The sequence below is a fragment of the Physeter macrocephalus genome, chromosome 20 (assembly GCF_002837175.3).
Source record: "Physeter macrocephalus isolate SW-GA chromosome 20, ASM283717v5, whole genome shotgun sequence".
Classification (NCBI taxonomy): domain Eukaryota; kingdom Metazoa; phylum Chordata; class Mammalia; order Artiodactyla; family Physeteridae; genus Physeter; species Physeter macrocephalus.
The window spans coordinates 77,941,398-77,960,844 of NC_041233.1; the positions used below are offsets into that span (position 1 = coordinate 77,941,398).

Sequence of the window (19,447 nt, forward strand, 5' to 3'; positions counted from 1 at the left end):
GTGGCCGCTGAGCCTGCGCGTCCGGAGCCTGTGCTCCGCAACGGGAGAGGCCACAACAGTGAGAGGCCCGCGTACCGCAAAAAAAAAAAAAATACCCCCCCAAACTCCCTTGCAGCTAAATTGGCCATGTGAGCAGTTGAAATGAAAGTAGAAGTCTGTGGGTGGGGCTCATGGGAAAGAGATTGTTTCCCCCAGAAAAAGGGGCAGACTTAGCTGACAGGTGCCTTCCATCTGTTTATCCGTTGACTTTCCTCTCATTTACCTGCCTGAGTTGACACACTGCACTAAGGATGACAGGACAGGAGGCTGAAAAGAACCTGGGCCTTTGACAACGCCCTAGGGCATCTGTACCAGCCCCGAACTGCCTCCCTCTGGACTGATTGTTACTAGAGAAACACAGACCCCTGTCTGGATAAGATACCATAGTCAGCTTTTTATAATATTCAGTCAAACACAGCCCTAACTGATACTGTAGGTGATAAAAAGAGGCCAAGCTATTTAGTCTGAGAAGCTTACGTTGTCTCTTCCTAACCAATTAGTGTATATAGTTCACGTTATTTCCCATTTTACTTTGGCTGCCAGGAAACTCAGAGTCAAATATTATGTCCAAATAGCTACTGTTTAGGCCATATGGCCTGCATATCTATGTGACATATTTTCCCAGTCTCAGCCTCTTAAAGTATATTTAAACTGGTTCTGAATTCTTATTTTTATATACTTTACTACTTTATTGTGAATATTTTCCATTCATTACTTTAAATCTGTGAAATGGAGCAGGGTATACAAGAAAGAATATCAGTATAAATATATATCCCTTGGAATCTGTGGGGGATTGGCTCCCCGCATCCCACCCTGTGGGTACCAAAATCCGAGGATGCTCAGGTCCCTTAGTTGCCTTTCAGTATCTGTGGGTTCTGCATGGTGGACATATATACATATATATATTACATATATACGTGTATTATATATTATCTATATAATAGTTAGCAAGTATTGAGTGGTTACTGTGTTTCCAGTGCATTACACTAAGCACCTTTGTATGAATTATCTCATTAATCCCCACCATGGCCTCCGACCTTAGTACATTACGCTCCCATTTAACAGACAAAGAGACTGAGATTTAGAAAGACTAAGTTGCTTAGGGTTTTTAAAGCCTTCAGGCCCCAATTTTCCAAGATGTTTTCCATTTTTCTTTTTCCTTTTAAACAAACAAATTAAAAAAAAATTTTCTATGTATTACTGCCCTAAAAGAGGCTAGTACCACAATTTTCTCTGATACAACCAGTGGGGGAAAAAAAGACAAAGATAACCAGCCTCATGGAGTTTATATAATAAATTATATAGTATGTCAGAAGATAGATGTTATAGAAAAGAGAAAAAGCAGAGCACACACCAATTACTGCTTAGTGAACAGTCACAAGCTGCCAGCCTGCTGAGCGTTTTATACTCAGACTAATTTCATTTGATCCTCCCAAGGATACTATGAGATTCCCATTTCACAGATGAAGGAACTGAGGCTGGGTGAAGTGATTTGTCAGACGTCACACTATGGTCAGTAGCAGAAGTGGGATCCGAGCTCAGTTCTGTGTCCTGACCACACCCACGTGGCCTGAGAAAGATGAGAGAGGGCATCATCCTTCTTACCCATCTTCCATCCTTGTCTAAAGGTGGGTTGAAGTGTCTCCCTTTGGCCATTTTCTGCAGGAAGCTGAAGGGGGCTGAGGTTGGCTCTCTTATCCCTCCATCGCCTCATGACTTCTACACCTGGGAAGCCACTCCTCCTTGTTCCTGACCTTTAATTCTCAGCCTCTACCAGGAGGAGGAGTCCGGGAGTGGTCCCTGTTGTCATAGCGTCAGAGCCCGCCCATCACAATGGGGGAGGAATGCGGGTCTTCCGAGCCCCTCAAGGGCTCCTGCCTCGGGTCCCTTGCAGCTGCCGCTCCCCAGCGTGTAAGCCTCCAGGTCCCAGGTGAGGAAGCCATACACACAGATCACACAGGTGTGGACCAGGCAGTCTTGAGACAATGGTGAACTCTGCACCCTCCAAATGCTCTGACGACTTCTGAGTGGACTATCCTCATGGTAACCGTCTATTCCAACCTCGTAGTTTTCAGAGAAGTGAGTTGACTCCGCCTTGTCTACACCCAGCCAGGACTCAGGCCTCCCCACGTGCTCCTTTCCTGGCTGCCTGCGTGTCCCAGCTCACTCACTGTGACTCCCCTTACTGCACGCCGCTGAGGCCGTGAGGCAGCAGCAATCACGAGTAGTTACTAAATACCAGGGGCTGTGCTGAGCGCTTTCACGTCTTTTACTTTTTCTCCATGAACCTTTGGGGTTTACAGATGAGGAAACAGAGCCACGTACCCAGTGGAGGGGGCGCCGGGTCACGGGACAGCTCCAGGGCTCGCAAGCCTTTCGAGGGCCACCTGGCGTCCCCCAAGCTGCAGAGGTGGCTCCTGAGAGCTGGCCTTCCTCTTGGGGCCGGGACACTCAAGTCCTGCCTCACTTCTACTCGCTTACGTGATTTCTGCTTTTCTTTCCCCTCCCTCCCTCCCTCCCTTCCTCCCTCCCTCCCTTCCTTCCTTCCTTCCTTCCTCCCTTCCTTCATTTCTTTCCTTCCTTCCTTTTTTATCCTTCCTTCCTTCCTTCCTTCCTTCCTTCCTTCCTCCCTTCCTTCATTTCTTTCCTTCCTTCCTTTTTTAAATTCTGTGTCTTGACAATTCTCTTGGCTACTCCATGTGAAAATAAGAGTAAACACCAATGGGAGAATCTGTCCAACTCTTTTTTTTTGCTAAGAAATTGCGTCCTCAAGCCCCTCTTCCCCTAATCATCGACGAGGGTGTCCTAACAAGAGTTGTCATGTTAGCGATATGGGACCTCTCCTCTGGCCAGCACCGACGGCCCAGAGAGGTGTGTTCCTGGATGAGATGCCTGAGGTGGAACACCGACGGAAACTGAGCAGGTGTTAGTAACCATCTCCACTTACAGACGAGGAAAGGGAGTCTCAGGGAGGTGGAGAGACTCACCCAGAGTCACATAGCTAATTTGTAGCAAAGTCCAAAGGAGCACCCAGATGTACTGAGGCCAATTTCAATGCCAGCATCAAACAGGATTCGTTTCACTGCACTTCCCTGACCACATTAAATTATTGGGCAGTGAATTTTCTAGGATTGCTTTTAACTCCCTTTCTTTAATCTGCATGAAACTGGGCCTCTTCGCCATGATCCCTCCCCACTGTGAGCTCTGGCAGGCCAGGGGTCAAATGACTGCCATCACGTGCTCCTCCGGTGGCCCTCCCTTCCCAGTAGATGTCATGCCAGGGAGCTCTGCACAAATGCAGGGGAAGGATGAGTGCAGGATGCTGCTTCTCCCACATCAAGAGACTGAAAGTAAAGCAATAAGGAGGGAGGGAGCCGAAGACTGAGACTAAAAACCTAGAAACGGTGCCATTTCCAAGCCATAGTATTTCACAGACATTCCCTTTGTCTCCACCGACGGAGCAGAAAATCCTTTAGATCTAAAATCTCGTTTCTAAAATATTCTGCATCTCCTCTGTATTTAGTCTTATGCTCTATTAAACGAGGTATACAATCACTGGTTAAGGTGTATTCCAATTTTCCCCTTTAGAACAATTGTTTAAAATTCTAAAAAATTTGTCCAAGAAAATCAAAAGCGAATAAAGAAAACCCGGCCAGGAAAAATGAAATTCAATTTTTCTTCAGCTAGGATTTCCTAGCTGCAGATTGGGGTGGGGTTGTTCATTGTTGATGTTATTCTTTTCAGAGGTTTGAATTACTGAGCTGAACTTGGAGACCCATTCTGAAAACAAGTCCTGTAGCACTCAGGGTACTAAGATCCCTGGGGCTGAGAACACCGCAGGGTCGAGCTCCATCCTGCTTTGGGTCTTTGCACGAACTGGGCCCTGCTCGGAACGCAGCGATGCAACACAGCCTGTTAAAGGTAGCTGTGGGGCTTCCCTGGTGGCGCAGTGGTCGAGAGTCCGCCTGCCGATGCAGGGGACGCAGGTTCGTGCCCCCGTCCGGGAGGGTCCCGCATGCCGTGGAGCGGCTGGGCCCGTGGGCCGTGGGCGCTGAGCCTGCGCGTCCGGAGCCTGTGCTCCGTAACGGGAGAGGCCACAGTGGTGAGAGGCCTGCATACCACAAAAAAAAAAAAAAAAAAAAAAAAAGGTAGCTGTGAAGGCAGTGCTGAGACATGGGCGTGTTGCCTGTGCTCCGTAATGGGAGAGGCCACAGTGGTGAGAGGCCTGCATACCACAAAAAAAAAAAAAAAAAAAAAAAAAAAGGTAGCTGTGAAGGCAGTGCTGAGACATGGGCGTGTTCATTCAACAAATACTGACGGAACACCCACTATGTGCCAGCACTGTGTTCAAACAGTGGTAAGACAATCACCGAAATCAATTTTTCATAAGTAGTAAATCATGGATTTGCCAATACATCAGATGACTGGGACCCCCTATTATTGATTAACTAAAAATTATTTTCAGTGAGTTATCTACAACATTTGTATCTAATTGTTCCGCCCAATGTATTTTTCGAAATGACAGCTGTTGTGTACTTTGACTTTTAGATCTTTTACATCCGAAGTGTTAGGGACCTTATGAAAAGCAGCTGTGCCTATCTCGTCCACGTGTTTTCAGCGCACTGTGCCATTCCTTGTTTCGATTAGCAATTTGCTGTCTTTGGTGGGAGAGAAAGTGGTGGAACCACGGGTGTGTGTTCACACACGCATCGGCCACGTGCCCAGGTGTGCTGCCCGCACAGCTCTCAGACCTGCACACACACAGGCACGCTGCAGCTCACCATGCCACCGGAAGTTTTACCTCCACCTTCACGTCCACAAATCCCGGACGACTTAAGCTGCATATGGGAAAAGCCGAGCCATCTGCACGTAAAATGTTGAGCGTCTGAGAAATTCTCAGGCATCTGAATTATAAAACACATTTTCTTTTCACCCTGCAAGGTAAACTATCCGGATTCTTTCTGCAAATAGCAACAGAATTGAGGTGACTCAATTGTACGTTTTTATTATGGTTCATGATTCGTACGGAACTCATGGAAATTACGATGGACGCACAAGCCATTTGCACATCATCTTGAAAAGTACCCAGGCATCTGTCACGTGAAGCACGTTTTTTGTTTGTTTGTTTTACCCTACGTTGCAAACTCTCTGGAAAATTAACTGCATCTCTCTCCCTTCCGCTCAAGAAAACAATTCCTGGATCAAGACAAGTAAGACGAATTGAAAGACAAGAAGGAGAACTTGACCAACCTGGAAGTCTGTTCAGTTGAAAGGTAGAAACAGTAACATTTATAAAAACGCTTGACTCTGCTGACACACGCATGAGTCGGTAAGGATGTGCGACGTTGCCCGGGTAATGACAATTTCTGATAACCGTGCTGAAACGTGAGCTGCTATAAACTTTTCAGATCGTGTCTAGAGAAGCTTTTGGTTCATTGATAACTCGGAGAATTGGTCACTCATAAAATTGCTGCAATCTAGCAAATTGTACTGGACACAGTGAAGGTCACAGTAAATACTGTCGCTGTCCTCACGAAGCTGGCTCTCTTGTGGAGAGACAGACATTACCACACAGATAATTGGTTATGGTTATGAGAGGTACTGGGTGCTCGAGACCATGTGACCGTGGGACCTGCATGAATCTGAAGGGTGACCGGGAAGGTGATGAAGAAATGAAGAATGACTTCAATGAACTGAGGGGAGCATGTGCCAGGTGGATGGAGAGCCCGTCAGAGGCCCTGATATTGGGTGAAGCTTGACTCACTCCGGAACCAAAAGGAGGTCAGAGGACCGCGCAGGGTGGAGATGATAGAGGGAAAAGCAGAAGGTGGGCCACTCAGGGCCTCCAGGCCATCCAAGAGCTGTGGACAGGCACCTTGCCCTTTGTGACCTCGACCAGCTGGCCAATGTCGGTAGCAGACAGAGACTTGAGGAACAGGTAACAACAACACACCAGCTGAGAACTTTTGCTTTTTTAGAGAAATCTCCTTAGAAATAAGACTCACCCTTAAGATGCAGCAGGCGTGCCGAGTTTATTCGTTCTCCAAATTCTGAAACAGACAGGAGGAAATATTTAGTTTGATTTCCATTTCTCCACTGGATGCGTTTGTTATTCCTATTTTCACTTCTGTGTTTCCCTGTTTGTTGAGGTTTACGTGAAGACTCGATACTATTGTTTCCACCCCCTGGAAAGACAGCAGCTTTTGTCCTCTCGCAGTTTGAATGGGACAGTCCTCCGAAGACACAGAATAAAAGACAGCAGTAATTACAAGTGTGGTTCAGGACGGAGAGCACTGGAATGGAAAATGCCAGCCTCCACAATCATAAAGCAAAACAGCCAAATAAATATATATTTTTCAGCTGAAGAGGAAATGAACAGTGTCTTGGAACGTGATGGTAAGTTCATCTCCATCCCACGCGGGGAGAAGAGAGAGAAGGTGAGGTCCCTCAACGAAGAAGAGATCTGTAGGTCTTTTAAGATCTCCTCTCTCCTCTTCCCGTGTACCATAAAACATAACGGCGATTTCATCACCTTGGCAGCAAACTGTGAGCTAATAAAAGAGCCTTGTTACAAAGATAATAAGAAGACAAAGTCATAAATGACAGACGCGGGCTGAGTCCTGATGTTAGACCCCAATTTCTCCAGCTCGAGCGCAATCCGAGGTTCATCAATTCAGTTAATCGTGTGGGTGACCACCAACCTGTCCTTTCTTGCTTGCTACTTCTTCACATTCCAGGTTTTCTGTCCACCGGGGGTGCCTCGAAAAGGCATATAGGAAATGTACACAGCATCAAGGCTTGCGATGTTGCCTTCGCAAGGTCTTTTTTCCCCTACTTCCTTCTAAGTTGGCTGTGAGGTAAGGAACCTTCCCACCACCAAGGCCTCACTGCTCCAGGTGTGGTCCCTGGACCAGCAACCCAAACACCACTTGGGAGTTTATTAGAAATGCAGAGTCTCAGGCCCATGCCCAGACCTACAGAATCCGAAGCTGCATTTTAACAAGACGATCTGTGTGCACAGAAAGTTTGAGAAGCACCACCCTGGAGAATCTCAAGGCCCTGGTCGGTGCTTGAGACTTTCTCGGTCTTTCTGTGAAAAGACAGAGGATTCAGGGCACCCGTGGGCCCATTTGACCTTGTACCTACAGAGAAGAATTGCAGCCTAATTCTTGCACAAGGATCACTGTCCTTTTAGACTTTTAAAGATTTGGAAACTCAAGTAGGAGGCTAAAAGAGTTTACATCCTATTTACCTAGGAGGTTTTCCCTTTGGCGCTTAAAAACTTTCTAGAAGGCATAACACCGACCTCAGTGTGCCTGATATGGAAGTAGGGAAGTAGGGAAGGTTTTCCCCCAGAGGACCCTGAGACACATGCTCTTTCTTTGCACAGTTATATAAACAGGCTGCAGTGTGGTTGTCTTAACGTTTCATTTAGATTCCTACCCCATTGATTCAACGGTGGCTCAGGCAAATGACAGTCAACCAAATTCACGGTTCCGCCATGCCATGGTCCAGTCGTTTTGACGGTGGGAGAATGACCCCATCAGGGCTGTGCGCCTAATTAAGTACCTAGTCCATAACCCGCTCCCTCTGGGCCAAGCCATTTGCTTTCTCCATTGTGGGAACAAGATCAAACTAGGCAGTACATGTGGGCAGTTCATGCAGGAAGAACTCCTATGAGGTGAGGACGGATTGACTGGAATTAGTTATTTCAGAACGAGTGCTGGAGATGGAAGAGAGAAAGCGCTTTCCTTCCCTGGGTGATTCCAATATTCCTTCACAAAGGTGAGACAAGGACCACGTCCAGCTCGCCAGGGGCACACGCATGTGGACCATTTAGAGCAAGCATCCTAATGTGCAGGCGTGTATCTCTCCAGGGAGGGCTCAGAAATTTGGGAGCAGACCATCGTTGGTATGTTGGTATGCACACAGCTCACAGCTGCGCGACGTCTGTAATTGTTTTGCAGTGAGATAAGAACTCTCCGTTTTATCTGAAGTCTCAGGACAGCTTATTGACTGCACTGTCTGGCTGTACAGCACATAATAGCATTGTTAGGGGAAATGTCAGCAAAGGCACTGAAGGGTGGAGAAACATGAAATCAGATTTCTCACATGACGAGGGCTTGGGCAGTAGTTGGGCTTTTGCTCCCACTGAATGGGGCCGAGGATTCTTTTCAGGCTGATTCGATCAGACACCGCATAGTGTTTGTCCAGCCAACCCACCGCGCGGTTAACACATTTTAACAAGTCACCTCCTCTTCCTCCTCCCAGAAAGAGGTCTGGAACGGGCGGACACTTTACCAGTCGCTTCACAGAGAAATGATTTTCATAACATCCCGAGCCTCCTAAGACTTCATGTTGTATTCTTACATCAGCCATCTGCTAGGGTAGATGCATCCGTACGACATCTTCTTCCGCTGGCACAATTAAAAGGGATTCTCTCCGTTCGAATCTTGTGTTACATTTACATTCAAAGTTACGTTGCTCTCTCTTTGCCCTTGCCCTCAAGGAATTGTGGGAATTCAAGTTAATAGGCTTTTAATGGTTCTGTGATAACTGTGATTATAAACTGCGAATCAGATTGCGAGAGCATAGAAGTTCAGCTGCATCTCATGCAAAGACATCACCGTTGCTTTTGATCCTCGGTTGAAATTTGGTTTCCAGTGTTCAGACACCACCATTGTAAAAAAATAAAAAATAAAAGCCACCTCATTTGCTTTACAATTGCTTTGATAACAATTTTAAAGCCTTTAAACACACATTTTCCTTTTGATATATTAGCAGTATTTAGAAACACATCCTGTTGCTAAAAGTTAAATTTCAAAGTCTACAATTGTATTTCCTGCTTCCTTTTAGATGCTGGGTTTATTTAAAACACATGCAACATGTTAGACACGTGTGTGCGCGCACACACACGCACTCACACGTACTCACGCGCTGCCTTCAACATTTCACTGCCAAATATTTAGAAATAAATTTTTACTGAGTTCTCTGAACATGTAATTACTGCTTTGAGGCTAGTTAATGAAAATATACTTTTCTTTGAAACATGTTGGCTCTACTAAATGAGCCTTTCCTTGTGAGTCCATAGATGAATCGATGGTGAGCCTCCTTGAAAAAAAGAGGCATTCTAATCATTGTTGCCAGATGTCTCAAGCAAGCCTGCCAAGCTGGGGCCAGAAACACAGCCTTAAAATAGTAGGCACGGAACTGTACCATCAGCCAATTAGGACCCTTAGAGCAAATTAGCTCTCATTTCCCATTGGCCAGAGCAGCTGTGACTTGTGCACGGACAGCCCGGGAACATTCCAGTGAGCATCTCCTACTGTGGCCTACTGTGGCTGGCATCCGAAAAGGCCGCAGAGAACAGTCAGACCCCAGTTTTTAAAAACTGCCTTGCTGAAACACCTCAACTCACTTCCCAGGAAGATCCCCAGGGCCACCCCCGGAGAGCAGGGCATTGTCTAAGGCAAAATAATCCCTGTGGGTAGAATAGTACCAAATGGCAAAGCCCTCGCAGAGTTGGCCTCTAGATCGAAGGTTTTACTCTCAGGTAAGAGAGCCCTTACCTACAGGCCATCCTTGAGGAGAAATCAATGAGGTTGGTTCAGTGGGAAATCCACAAGAATGGAAGCTGAGGGATCGAGCAACACACAGTACATGATCTCCAGTTGCAGGCTGCATTCAACATCAATTTTAAAAGAGACATTTGAACAAAAAGCCATGGGAAGCATCGAACCCTTAAAGACCAGTTCATCTGTAAGGAACAAAGGACCACTGAAGCAGAAAGTCGCATCTACCAAGGTCAGCTCTTGGCAACATACACCCCACTGGACAGCCAGGAGCACTTTAGACACTGTCCAGAGATGCTGCCGGCACTGACATCGGGACCAAGAATTAAGAAATTACTCTTGACAGCAAAGAGTGATTTGGTTGCAATAGCTCCCCAAAAGCCTTAAAAATATCCATGTTTATGATCCAGTAATTTTACTTCTGAAAATTTACCACAAGAAAATACCCACGTTTGCACAAAGATGTATCCTGAAGTATGCTCATTATACTATTTGTTAGAGAAAAAAAAAATCGAAACATAAAGTTGAACCCAACGCAGTCATGAAAAACATAGAAGAATGACAACAGAAAAATGTTTACATTGCATTGTACAGTCAAAAAGAAAGGTAAATACTTCTACAGGATGATCCTCTTTTGTAAAAATGTACATACATATTCATGGAAAGTGGAAAGTTACACCAAAATTTTAGAATTAATTGAATTTCTTTTTTTTCTTCATTGAGCTTTTCCAAATTTCCATAATGAGCATGTATTGTTACTGTGGTAGGAAACAAAGCTAAAAGAATTTAAAAAGAAGGTATAGCAAAGCAAGTAATGCATGATCAATGTCTTGCAACAGTTCACGCCCGGACAAGGAGAAGGGCATGTAAATTAAGCTATAAAGTATACAGAATCCGTGATGTCTGCTTAGAGCAGAGAGGGCTAGACTGACTATGGTCAAATCATGCATTTACATGTGTTCCAGGAAAGTGTTTTACAGGCAATCCTCCACGTTGCGTTAGGTGCTGAAGGTACCACGGTCAATTATCAGTGGTTCATACTCTAGAGGGCCCACGGCCTGAATGAGGAATGCGTCCACACTTCCAAAGAAGCATTTCATTCCACCCTGGCGGCAGGCAAAGTTCCCCCGTCAGCTCTAGTGGAATCCACCTTAATAAGCTTTGCATTATGGAAAGTAAAATCATATAAAGCTTCAAGTCAGCAGCCGCATGACCCTTGGCCTTAACCCAGACTTTTAAGAGTAAGACCTTGAAGTCAATCAATGAGGAATAATGCAGTTCCAAGTTCCAGCAGCAGCTCTGGAAGCTCTCTAGCCGCTGAGATCTTTAAGCGGGAATGCTAAGACACGCTCAAACGTCTTCACGGGCTCTTCTGAATACAATCTGAAACTTTCAGTGCTTCACATCCTCAGGAATCAGACCCCAAAAAGGTAGATCGGGTCAATTTGGGATACCCCTCCTCTCCACTACTGAAAAGCTTTTGCCATGATTTCTTTGATACAAGCATTAATCTTTATAGTTAATAGATCACCTGACAGACTTCCACCTGACAGGGGGTTAAGGCAGGCCCCAAGGGCACTGGCCAAGTGATCAAGGCCAAGGCTCAGTCCTAAGGACCAGAGTTGATAACTTCCATGTTTAATTTATTCCATTATTAATCACCCTATCAATATCATTAACATAAAGTAACATATTTCTCTGTTAAACAAAATAAGCATTTTCATCCTGCATCTTTGTTGACCATGTTTTCTGGATTTTAGCGCAGTTGGACTCTTTGGTCTGAAAAAATTGCCAACCTCTGTTCTAACCCAATCCCGTGGAGTAAAACAGAGTTTTTAAAAGTGTATCTTGAATTATCTGCTGTGTGCTCTCTAAGTTGTACAGTGAAGCAAAAGCCACCTGAATGCTAGTACCTCAATATTTCTCTGTATTTCTCAATATTCTCGATATTTCTCTGCAGGACAAAACTTCCAACATTTAGAAATGTATAAGCAGTGGCAAAAACCCTGGGAAAACCCACCCAGGGATGGTGTCTGGAGGCAGCGTTGGCCGGTGGGTGAGAACACAGCATGGGGTGCTTGCACCCCAGCACCGCCACTTACTTGGTGTGTGATCTTGAGCAAGTTACTTAATCTCGTTGTGCATCAGTTTTATCACCTGTAAAATGGAAATAAAAAACTAGCACCTACCGCTTTGGGTTATTGTAAGGATCGAAGCTGTTGATACAGGTCAGATGCACACAAAAAAGTGCCTGACACATAGTTAGGTGGAAATAAATGTTAGTTCTTTTGACTATATGTTACTGGTCCCCCAAAGTGCATGAAGTTTGTCAAGAGGCCCACGGGTGGGAACTCAGTGGTGGTGAGGGCAGGAGGAGGGAGCCTAGGAAATCAGAGATGGGCAGGACCACAGCTAAGGACCCGTTCTGAGGCTCTGGACGTCTCTCCATAGAGTCGGGGCTTTGGGATGTAAAGGAGGCTGTGGCAGAGGCAGATGCTCTCCGGGCCACCAGAAAAGCCCACCAAGAGGACATCCTAATTCTCCAAGATGGCTTCTCCAGGGCTCTCCCAGGCCCTGACCTGGGGTTCTGTCTCTCATTCTCTTCCTGGTTCAGACGTGAGACCCCCTGCAGCTGTGTTGGCATCCGTTCTTCTTATGACTTGGAGGTGGGGGGGGTGCAGCCAGGTGGCGTGTGAGTGGGTTGAGGGCGAGGAGGAGTGCTGTGCAGAAGGGGCCCCCCAAGCACCACACGGGGAGCCTGGAAGTCTCAAAGGCAAAACCGGATTCTGTACAGCTTTGCTAATGGAAAGGCTTGCTTCAGTCTGAATTGAGGTCTTCCAAGAAAAATCACCAGCAGTGACAGGCTCTTCAATAGGGGATCCAGCCACAGGCCAAAGATCAAGCTTCGCTGAACCAGAGAGAGGGAAAAAATGACAGTCAAACATCTTCTTTTTCCGCACACAGACTGTAATCAGCTCTCCACAAGGTCATCCCGGAACTCCAAGGACAGTCCAGACCCTCCTGGCTCTCCTCAGTAATGGACGGAGGCAATGGTGCAGACAATCCAGCCAAACGGTGGGTAATCCAAAAGCCATTTCCCTTCGGCCTTGGGAGAAGTTTCCGTGCTCATTCTGAGTGTGGGTGTATGCGAGCCTCCCCGCCAGATCCAGGGCGCACGTTGGGGTCTGGGCAGGTCCCAAGCTGAGGCTACCCTTAGACGGAGGCATCTCCCAGCATCAGCTGTGTGGACTGTGGTCACTGCAGAGCACGGGCGGCTTTGCCGGCCGTTCAGGATGGGATGTGGGTAGGGGTTCTCCACCTGCCCCCCTTCCCTGGTCCATTCTCCATCCTTGTCTGACCTGTCCAGAGGGCTGACCCTGCCAACAGCATCACCTGGGCTCCTTTGCCTTCTGGCTTTCTGGCAGGTTTGAGCGATAGGACGCGGGAGGAGAGAAAGGAGGGAAAACCTGGGATATCTCTTCCCTACTTCCTTCCTGTTCTGGCATAATTTGTCTGGTAACTTCTATTTTCCTTCCACCTCCGCCCCGGTTCCAGTCTTCACTGAGCTCCAGAACACCACTCCCTCCCTTATGCCTTTGGTCCCCTGGCGGTAGGGACGAAGCCTTGTAGTCCCACGTGGGTCCGTGAGCGATGCCTTCATTAACGCATTTTCACTAAACTGTCTGGAGCGAGCTCTGTTTCCCGCTGAGCCCTGGCGGACAGAGGGTGGTACAGGATGGGGCTGAAGTTGGAGCTGGAGCTGAGAGCCTGGGAGGGCTGAAGCAGAGAGGCATCTCAATACCTGCTCAGAGCACAGCCCCTCCCTAGATCTGACTGCAGCCCACTGCCCCTGTTTGTGTAGAGGCCGCTTGGCTCTGCCTAGCCTGCCCCCCATTCCAGACAAGTGGCATCAGGTACAACGCACTTGCATAATTCAGTGCTGGAGGCCAAGCCATCTCTTCCTTGTGGTCCTCTGGGATGACCAACTTCCCTCGGAAATGGAGACGTCACACTTTAAAAGGAGACACTTACATGTGGAATCTAGAAAAATGGTACCGATGAACCCATTTTCAGGGCAGGAATAGAGACGCAGACGTACAGAACGGATGTGTGGACACAGGGTGGGGGGGAAGGGAGGGTGGGATGAAATGGGAAATAGGGATTGACGTATATACACTGCCGTGTGTAAAATAAATAGCTAGTGGGAACCTGCTGTATGGTGCAGGGAGCTCAGCTGGGTGCTCTGTGATGACCTAGATGGGTGAGATGGGGGGAGAGGGGGAGGCAGGTCCAAGGGGGAGGGGATCTATGTATACATATAGCTGATTCACTTCATTGTACAGTAGAAACTAACACAACATTGTAAAGCGACTATACCCCAATAAAAATAAATAAAAAGATAAAAGGAGTGACTTACCCAACATCCTTGAATTTTCCTTCTGAGCCCCCTTCTCTAATCCTGTCCTCTTAAAACTGGGATTGGGATTGTATGAGAGGATCTTTCATTGATCACCACTTCCTTGACCTTGACCCTGACCCTATCTTCTATAATCACCACTCGCATTCTTTCTCCTTAGTCTGCTCAACTTTCTGGCTTCCCGTTGGTTGAAGCCATAGCTGCTCCAACTCTGCCTCTGTTTCTGATAGTTCTAACATCTAGCTATATTGCAGAGCTTCTGGCCTCTGTGAATGGCACCACCATCCATCCAGGTCCACACACCAAACACTTGGGTGTCATCCTCGTACCGTTCTTTCCTCCACTCCCCAAATCCAAGCCATCCCCGAGTCTTGGCATGTCTCCCTAATCCATCCACATCTCTCTTGAACTCTGCTTCCAACAGCCTGGTTTAAGTGACACTATTTCTCAACTGGGGGGCTGCCTCCTTCCAGGGACCCCACATCCACACTGCCCTCCTCACCAAGCCATCCTGCACCCCGTGGGCTCTGAAAATGTAAATCAAACCATGTCAACTCTTAAAACCCCTTCAGAGGTCTCCACTACGCTGAGCACAAAGACAGTCTTTCCTGGATCTATAGACCCCTGGCCGCTCTGGGCCCTGCCCTTGCCTCTGGCTGCATCTCGCACCATCTTCCCCTCCCTTTCTGCATTCCCTCCACAGACCTCAATCTGCTCCCATTGACCTTAGTACACTGCTCTGCCCCATGCCCACCTTACCCCTTTATCTCCTGACTCCTATTCATCCTTCAGATTTTAAACATCACGTCCTCTAGACCAAGTCGGTTCGCCCAGGTAAGTGTAGAAACCTGAACCTTCCTTCAAAGCTCCCATCACAGTGTGTAATATGTCATGTGTTCTACTAGCTTCATAAACCCAGGAATTACCTTTGGTTTTGCTCTCACCCCCACATCCTGGTACATGGCAGGTGCTTAATACTCTTGAATAAATGATAGGTTTTTTTCTATTAAAAATGTTACAGACAAATTTCTGGGTCAACATGGCCAATTTACCACATGCTTCTATTTCCTCTCCTTCTGGAATCCCTCCAAGAAAGGAATTTTTCAAAGGTGTAGACCCACAAGAACGAAGAGAACTAAAGAAGAGACAATAAGGAAAGAAAGATTCAGCAGATTTTTTTTGGAATATACAAAGCAGGTGGAGAAACAGTAGCGGATACAGCAAAGAGCAGCAGCTACATCTCAGGTGCCACTAGGAAGTTAGCCAGGTGACACACACAGACCTGGGAGACACAAATAGTGTGGAAAGTGGGGGCAGGGCAAGTCGGGGGCTGAAAACAGAGGCTTGGTTGAAAATTTGTAGACAGAAGGGTTAAACCTTCACTCCTTTCCCACCCTATGTAGCCAAGCAACTACTCCTCCCGTCTCCACTCTGACATCACCAGCAGGCGAGCAGAGGCTTATCCTCCAGATAAAATGAACCTGAGAGCCTCCACAGGTGAGACATGAGACGTGGAGGTGAAGGAGCACAGGACTAAAAATGGGCAATTCAGTGAAAGGCTAATAATCACAGTTAATCTGGAGAAAAGCCCTTAGGCATAGGGACACAGCTTCTGGCAGCCACAAGTTGGCCAGAGCACACTGAATGGTCTCCAGACAGGGGCGGGGCACAGATAGAGTCCATTACAATGAACACGTGTGATATGACAGCCGCAATTTGATCCTGGATCAGCAAAAGAAGAAAGGCAGCTATAAAGGATGACATGAGACCATTGGGGAATTCAAATACAGACTCTATATTGGATTTTATTTTATGATAATAATATTATGCAAATATAGGTGAATGTCCTTGTTCTGAGAAAGCTACGCTGAAGTATTTAGGATGGAGGCGTCACAATACCTGTACCTTCCAAATATTCAACAAAGGGAATTATACTCATATAGATATATATGTGAATATATGCATAGAGAGATAGAAATATAAGTGGATGGATGGAACTGACCAGGAGAGAAAAAGACAAAATCAGAGGAAGCTGATGTGGCAAAATGTTAACAATGATGAGGCTAGGTGTGGAGTATTCAGGTGTTTGTAGTTCTGTTCTTCAGGTTTTTTTTAATAGTAGGCTTGAAATTTTTCAAAATAAAACAGAAAAAAAAATAATCCAAGTAGCATAACCATTTCTCAGCAGCAGCACTGAAAGCTAAAACCAATAACAAGGGTGCCTTATACTGAATGATTTTTCAATTCAGGTTTCTATTCCCAGCCAAACTATCTTCCCCAATAGTAAGGGTAAAACAAATATATTTTTAGCACATGCAAGAACCCAACATTTTTATATCCCATGTAAATTTTCTCAGGAAACTATTGAAATATGTGCTTCGAACAACACAGATGGGATGCGGGAAATAACAGGAGAAAGAAGGGAAGACACAGGATGCAGTGGTGCAAAGAAACATCCACTCCAGACTGGAGCAGGAGGATACTGGGCTTCTGCAAAAAGAGGAAAAACAAAACAAAACAAAAAAGAACTCTTGTGCCTGCCCCAGTGGAGCCTGTTATCAGTAAACATGTAGCAGGGCATTAAGGAAAATGTAGTGATGATAGTACACAGAAAACTGAGCAAATGTAAAGTTGATGTCACTGTTAACTCCATATATGCATAGAGAGATAGAAATATAAGTGGATGGATGGAACTGACCAGGAGAGAAAAAGACAAAATCAGAGGAAGCTGATGTGGCAAAATGTTAACAATGATGAGGCTAGGTGTGGAGTATTCAGGTGTTTGTAGTTCTGTTCTTCAGGTTTTTTTTAATAGTAGGCTTGAAATTTTTCAAAATAAAACAGAAAAAAAAATAATCCAAGTAGCATAACCATTTCTCAGCAGCAGCACTGAAAGCTAAAACCAATAACAAGGGTGCCTTATACTGAATGATTTTTCAATTCAGGTTTCTATTCCCAGCCAAACTATCTTCCCCAATAGTAAGGGTAAAACAAATATATTTTTAGCACATGCAAGAACCCAACATTTTTATATCCCATGTAAATTTTCTCAGGAAACTATTGAAATATGTGCTTCGAACAACACAGATGGGATGCGGGAAATAACAGGAGAAAGAAGGGAAGACACAGGATGCAGTGGTGCAAAGAAACATCCACTCCAGACTGGAGCAGGAGGATACTGGGCTTCTGCAAAAAGAGGAAAAACAAAACAAAACAAAAAAGAACTCTTGTGCCTGCCCCAGTGGAGCCTGTTATCAGTAAACATGTAGCAGGGCATTAAGGAAAATGTAGTGATGATAGTACACAGAAAACTGAGCAAATGTAAAGTTGATGTCACTGTTAACTCCAAAAAAAAAAAGTATTCCGGAAAATACACAAGGGACTAGAGCACGTCTGGCTCAGCAGCTGACAACATTTGTAAAGTTACAATAGACAAAACACTGTTTTTTTATTTAACCAAAACTATGCGAGGGTGGGGGTGGGGAGTGTGTAGAAAAGTAGGGAGTTGTTGTAATTAAGTCCTCACACGTCTGATTTAACATGTCTGGAAATTAAAAGATAATGTTAAAAAATGATTAAACTAGAAATAGCCGTCCAAAACAACTGAAAGCAGAGGCTCAGACGGATATTTGGATATCCATGTTCATTTGCAGCAGCCAAAAGGTGGAAACAACCTAAATTCACAGGCAGATGAATGCATAAACAAAATATGGCATGTACATACAATGGAATATTACTCAACCTTAAGAAGGAAGGAAGTTCTGACACCTGCTACAACATGGATGAGTTTTTTTTTTTTTTTTTTACGGTCCGCGGGCCTCTCACTGTTGTGGCGTCTCCTGTCGCGAAGCACAGGCTCCGGACGCGCAGGCCCAGCGGCCATGGCTCATGGGCCCAGCCACTCCGTGGCATGTGGGATCTTCCCGGACCGGGGCACGAACCCGTGTCCCCTGCATCGGCAGGCGGACTCTCAAACACCGTGCCACCAGGGAAGCCCCGTGGATGAGTTTTGAAGACTTTATGCTCGGTGAGATAAGCCGGTCACAAAAGGACAAATATTGTGATTCCACTTCTATGAGATACCTAGAATAGGCAAATTCATAGAGACAGAAAGTAGAGGTTCTGAGGGGCTGAGGGGATGGGGGAGTGGAGAGCTACTGTTTAATGGGCACAGAGTTTCTGTTTGGGAAGGTAAAAAAGCTGTGGAGTTCGATGGTGGTGATGGCCCCACAACACTGTGGACGTGCTTAATGCCACCGAACTGCACACTTAAAAATGCATTAAATGGATTAAAAGAAATACTCGTATAAGAATAGTATTGGGAGTTACAGTGGTAACCGACAGGAGCAACAGCCAGGAGTTCTGAGCATTCACCACCTGGAAGTGGTAGGGGGAGATGGGAGGAATGTGGCCAGAGACTGCTCCTTTTTATTACAGTCCTTTTTGCACTGTTTGACTTTAAAAAGTACAGTGTTCACATTCCTACAGGCCTGCTTTAAATACTTTATGTATATGCTTATTTAATTCTCATATCACTATGAGGTAGGTGTCTGTTCTACATTTTGGAGAAAGAAAACAGATCAAGGAAGGTGGAGAGGGCTCCAGCCCGGGCAGGCTGACTCCAGAATCCCTGCTCTTAATCATTCTACTTTGCTGCCTTTAATGCATGTGTATTACTATGATACAAGTAAAAAGTTAATTTTAAAAATATGCTTGTATACATATTTTATGTGCTAGTGTGAGAATATCAGATTCCTGGGAGTGGAACACCCCCAATTTCTATAAAAGATGAAACATGGCATTCAGTTCATCATGTGGGCATAAAACCTACTGGAATAACACTGATACTGACATTATGCTCATTTTATTATGGAACTGAAGCACAGAAGCAAATGACTTGTCTTTGTATTATAATATTTTTAACATCTTTATTGGAGTATAACGGCTTTACAATGGTGTGTTAGTTTCTGCTTTATAACAAAGTGAATCAGCTACACATATACATATATCCCCATATCTCCTCACTCTTGCGTCTCCCTCCCACCCTCCCTATCCCATCCCTCTAAGTGGTCACAAAGCACCAAGCTGATCTCCCTGCGCCATGCGGCTGCTTTCCACTAGCTATTTTACATTTGGTAGTGTATATATGTCCATGCCACTTTCTCACTTCGTCCCATCTTACCCTTCCCCATCCCCGTGTCCTCAAGTCCATTCTCTGCATCTGTGTCTTTATTCCTGTCCTGCCCCTAGGTTCTTCAGAACCATTATTTTTTTAGATTCCATATATATGTGTTAGCATACGGTATTAGTTTTTCTCTTTCTGACTTACTTCACTCTGTAGGACAGCATTGTGGTACATGACTCTTTTTGAATTATGATTTTCTCAGGGTATATGCTCAGTAGTGGGATTGCTGGGTCA

General features: G+C 45.7%; 1 protein-coding gene across 15 annotated transcripts in view; it reads right to left on the minus strand.

The window, feature by feature from the left end:
* The window catches only part of TEX36 (testis expressed 36), a 50,508-nt gene that overhangs the window by 7,646 nt on the left and 23,415 nt on the right, over nt 1-19,447 (minus strand). For 11 of the 15 annotated variants that reach the window (XM_028481703.1, XM_028481693.1, XM_028481699.1 and 8 more), the window contains one exon: nt 6,045-6,089. The exons of 1 other annotated variant lie outside the window; for it this stretch is intronic. Coding sequence is in view for 1 of the 14 variants with exons in the window: in XM_007124113.4 (XP_007124175.2) it covers nt 1,645-1,695 (51 nt within the window). In the remaining 13 variants the exon portion in view is untranslated. Of the gene's footprint in view, nt 1-1,644; nt 2,495-6,044; nt 6,090-11,713; nt 12,142-15,080; nt 15,101-19,447 lie in introns of those variants that run through there. 3 more of the 15 variants (XM_028481704.2, XM_055081178.1, XM_007124113.4) reach the window with 3 other exon arrangements.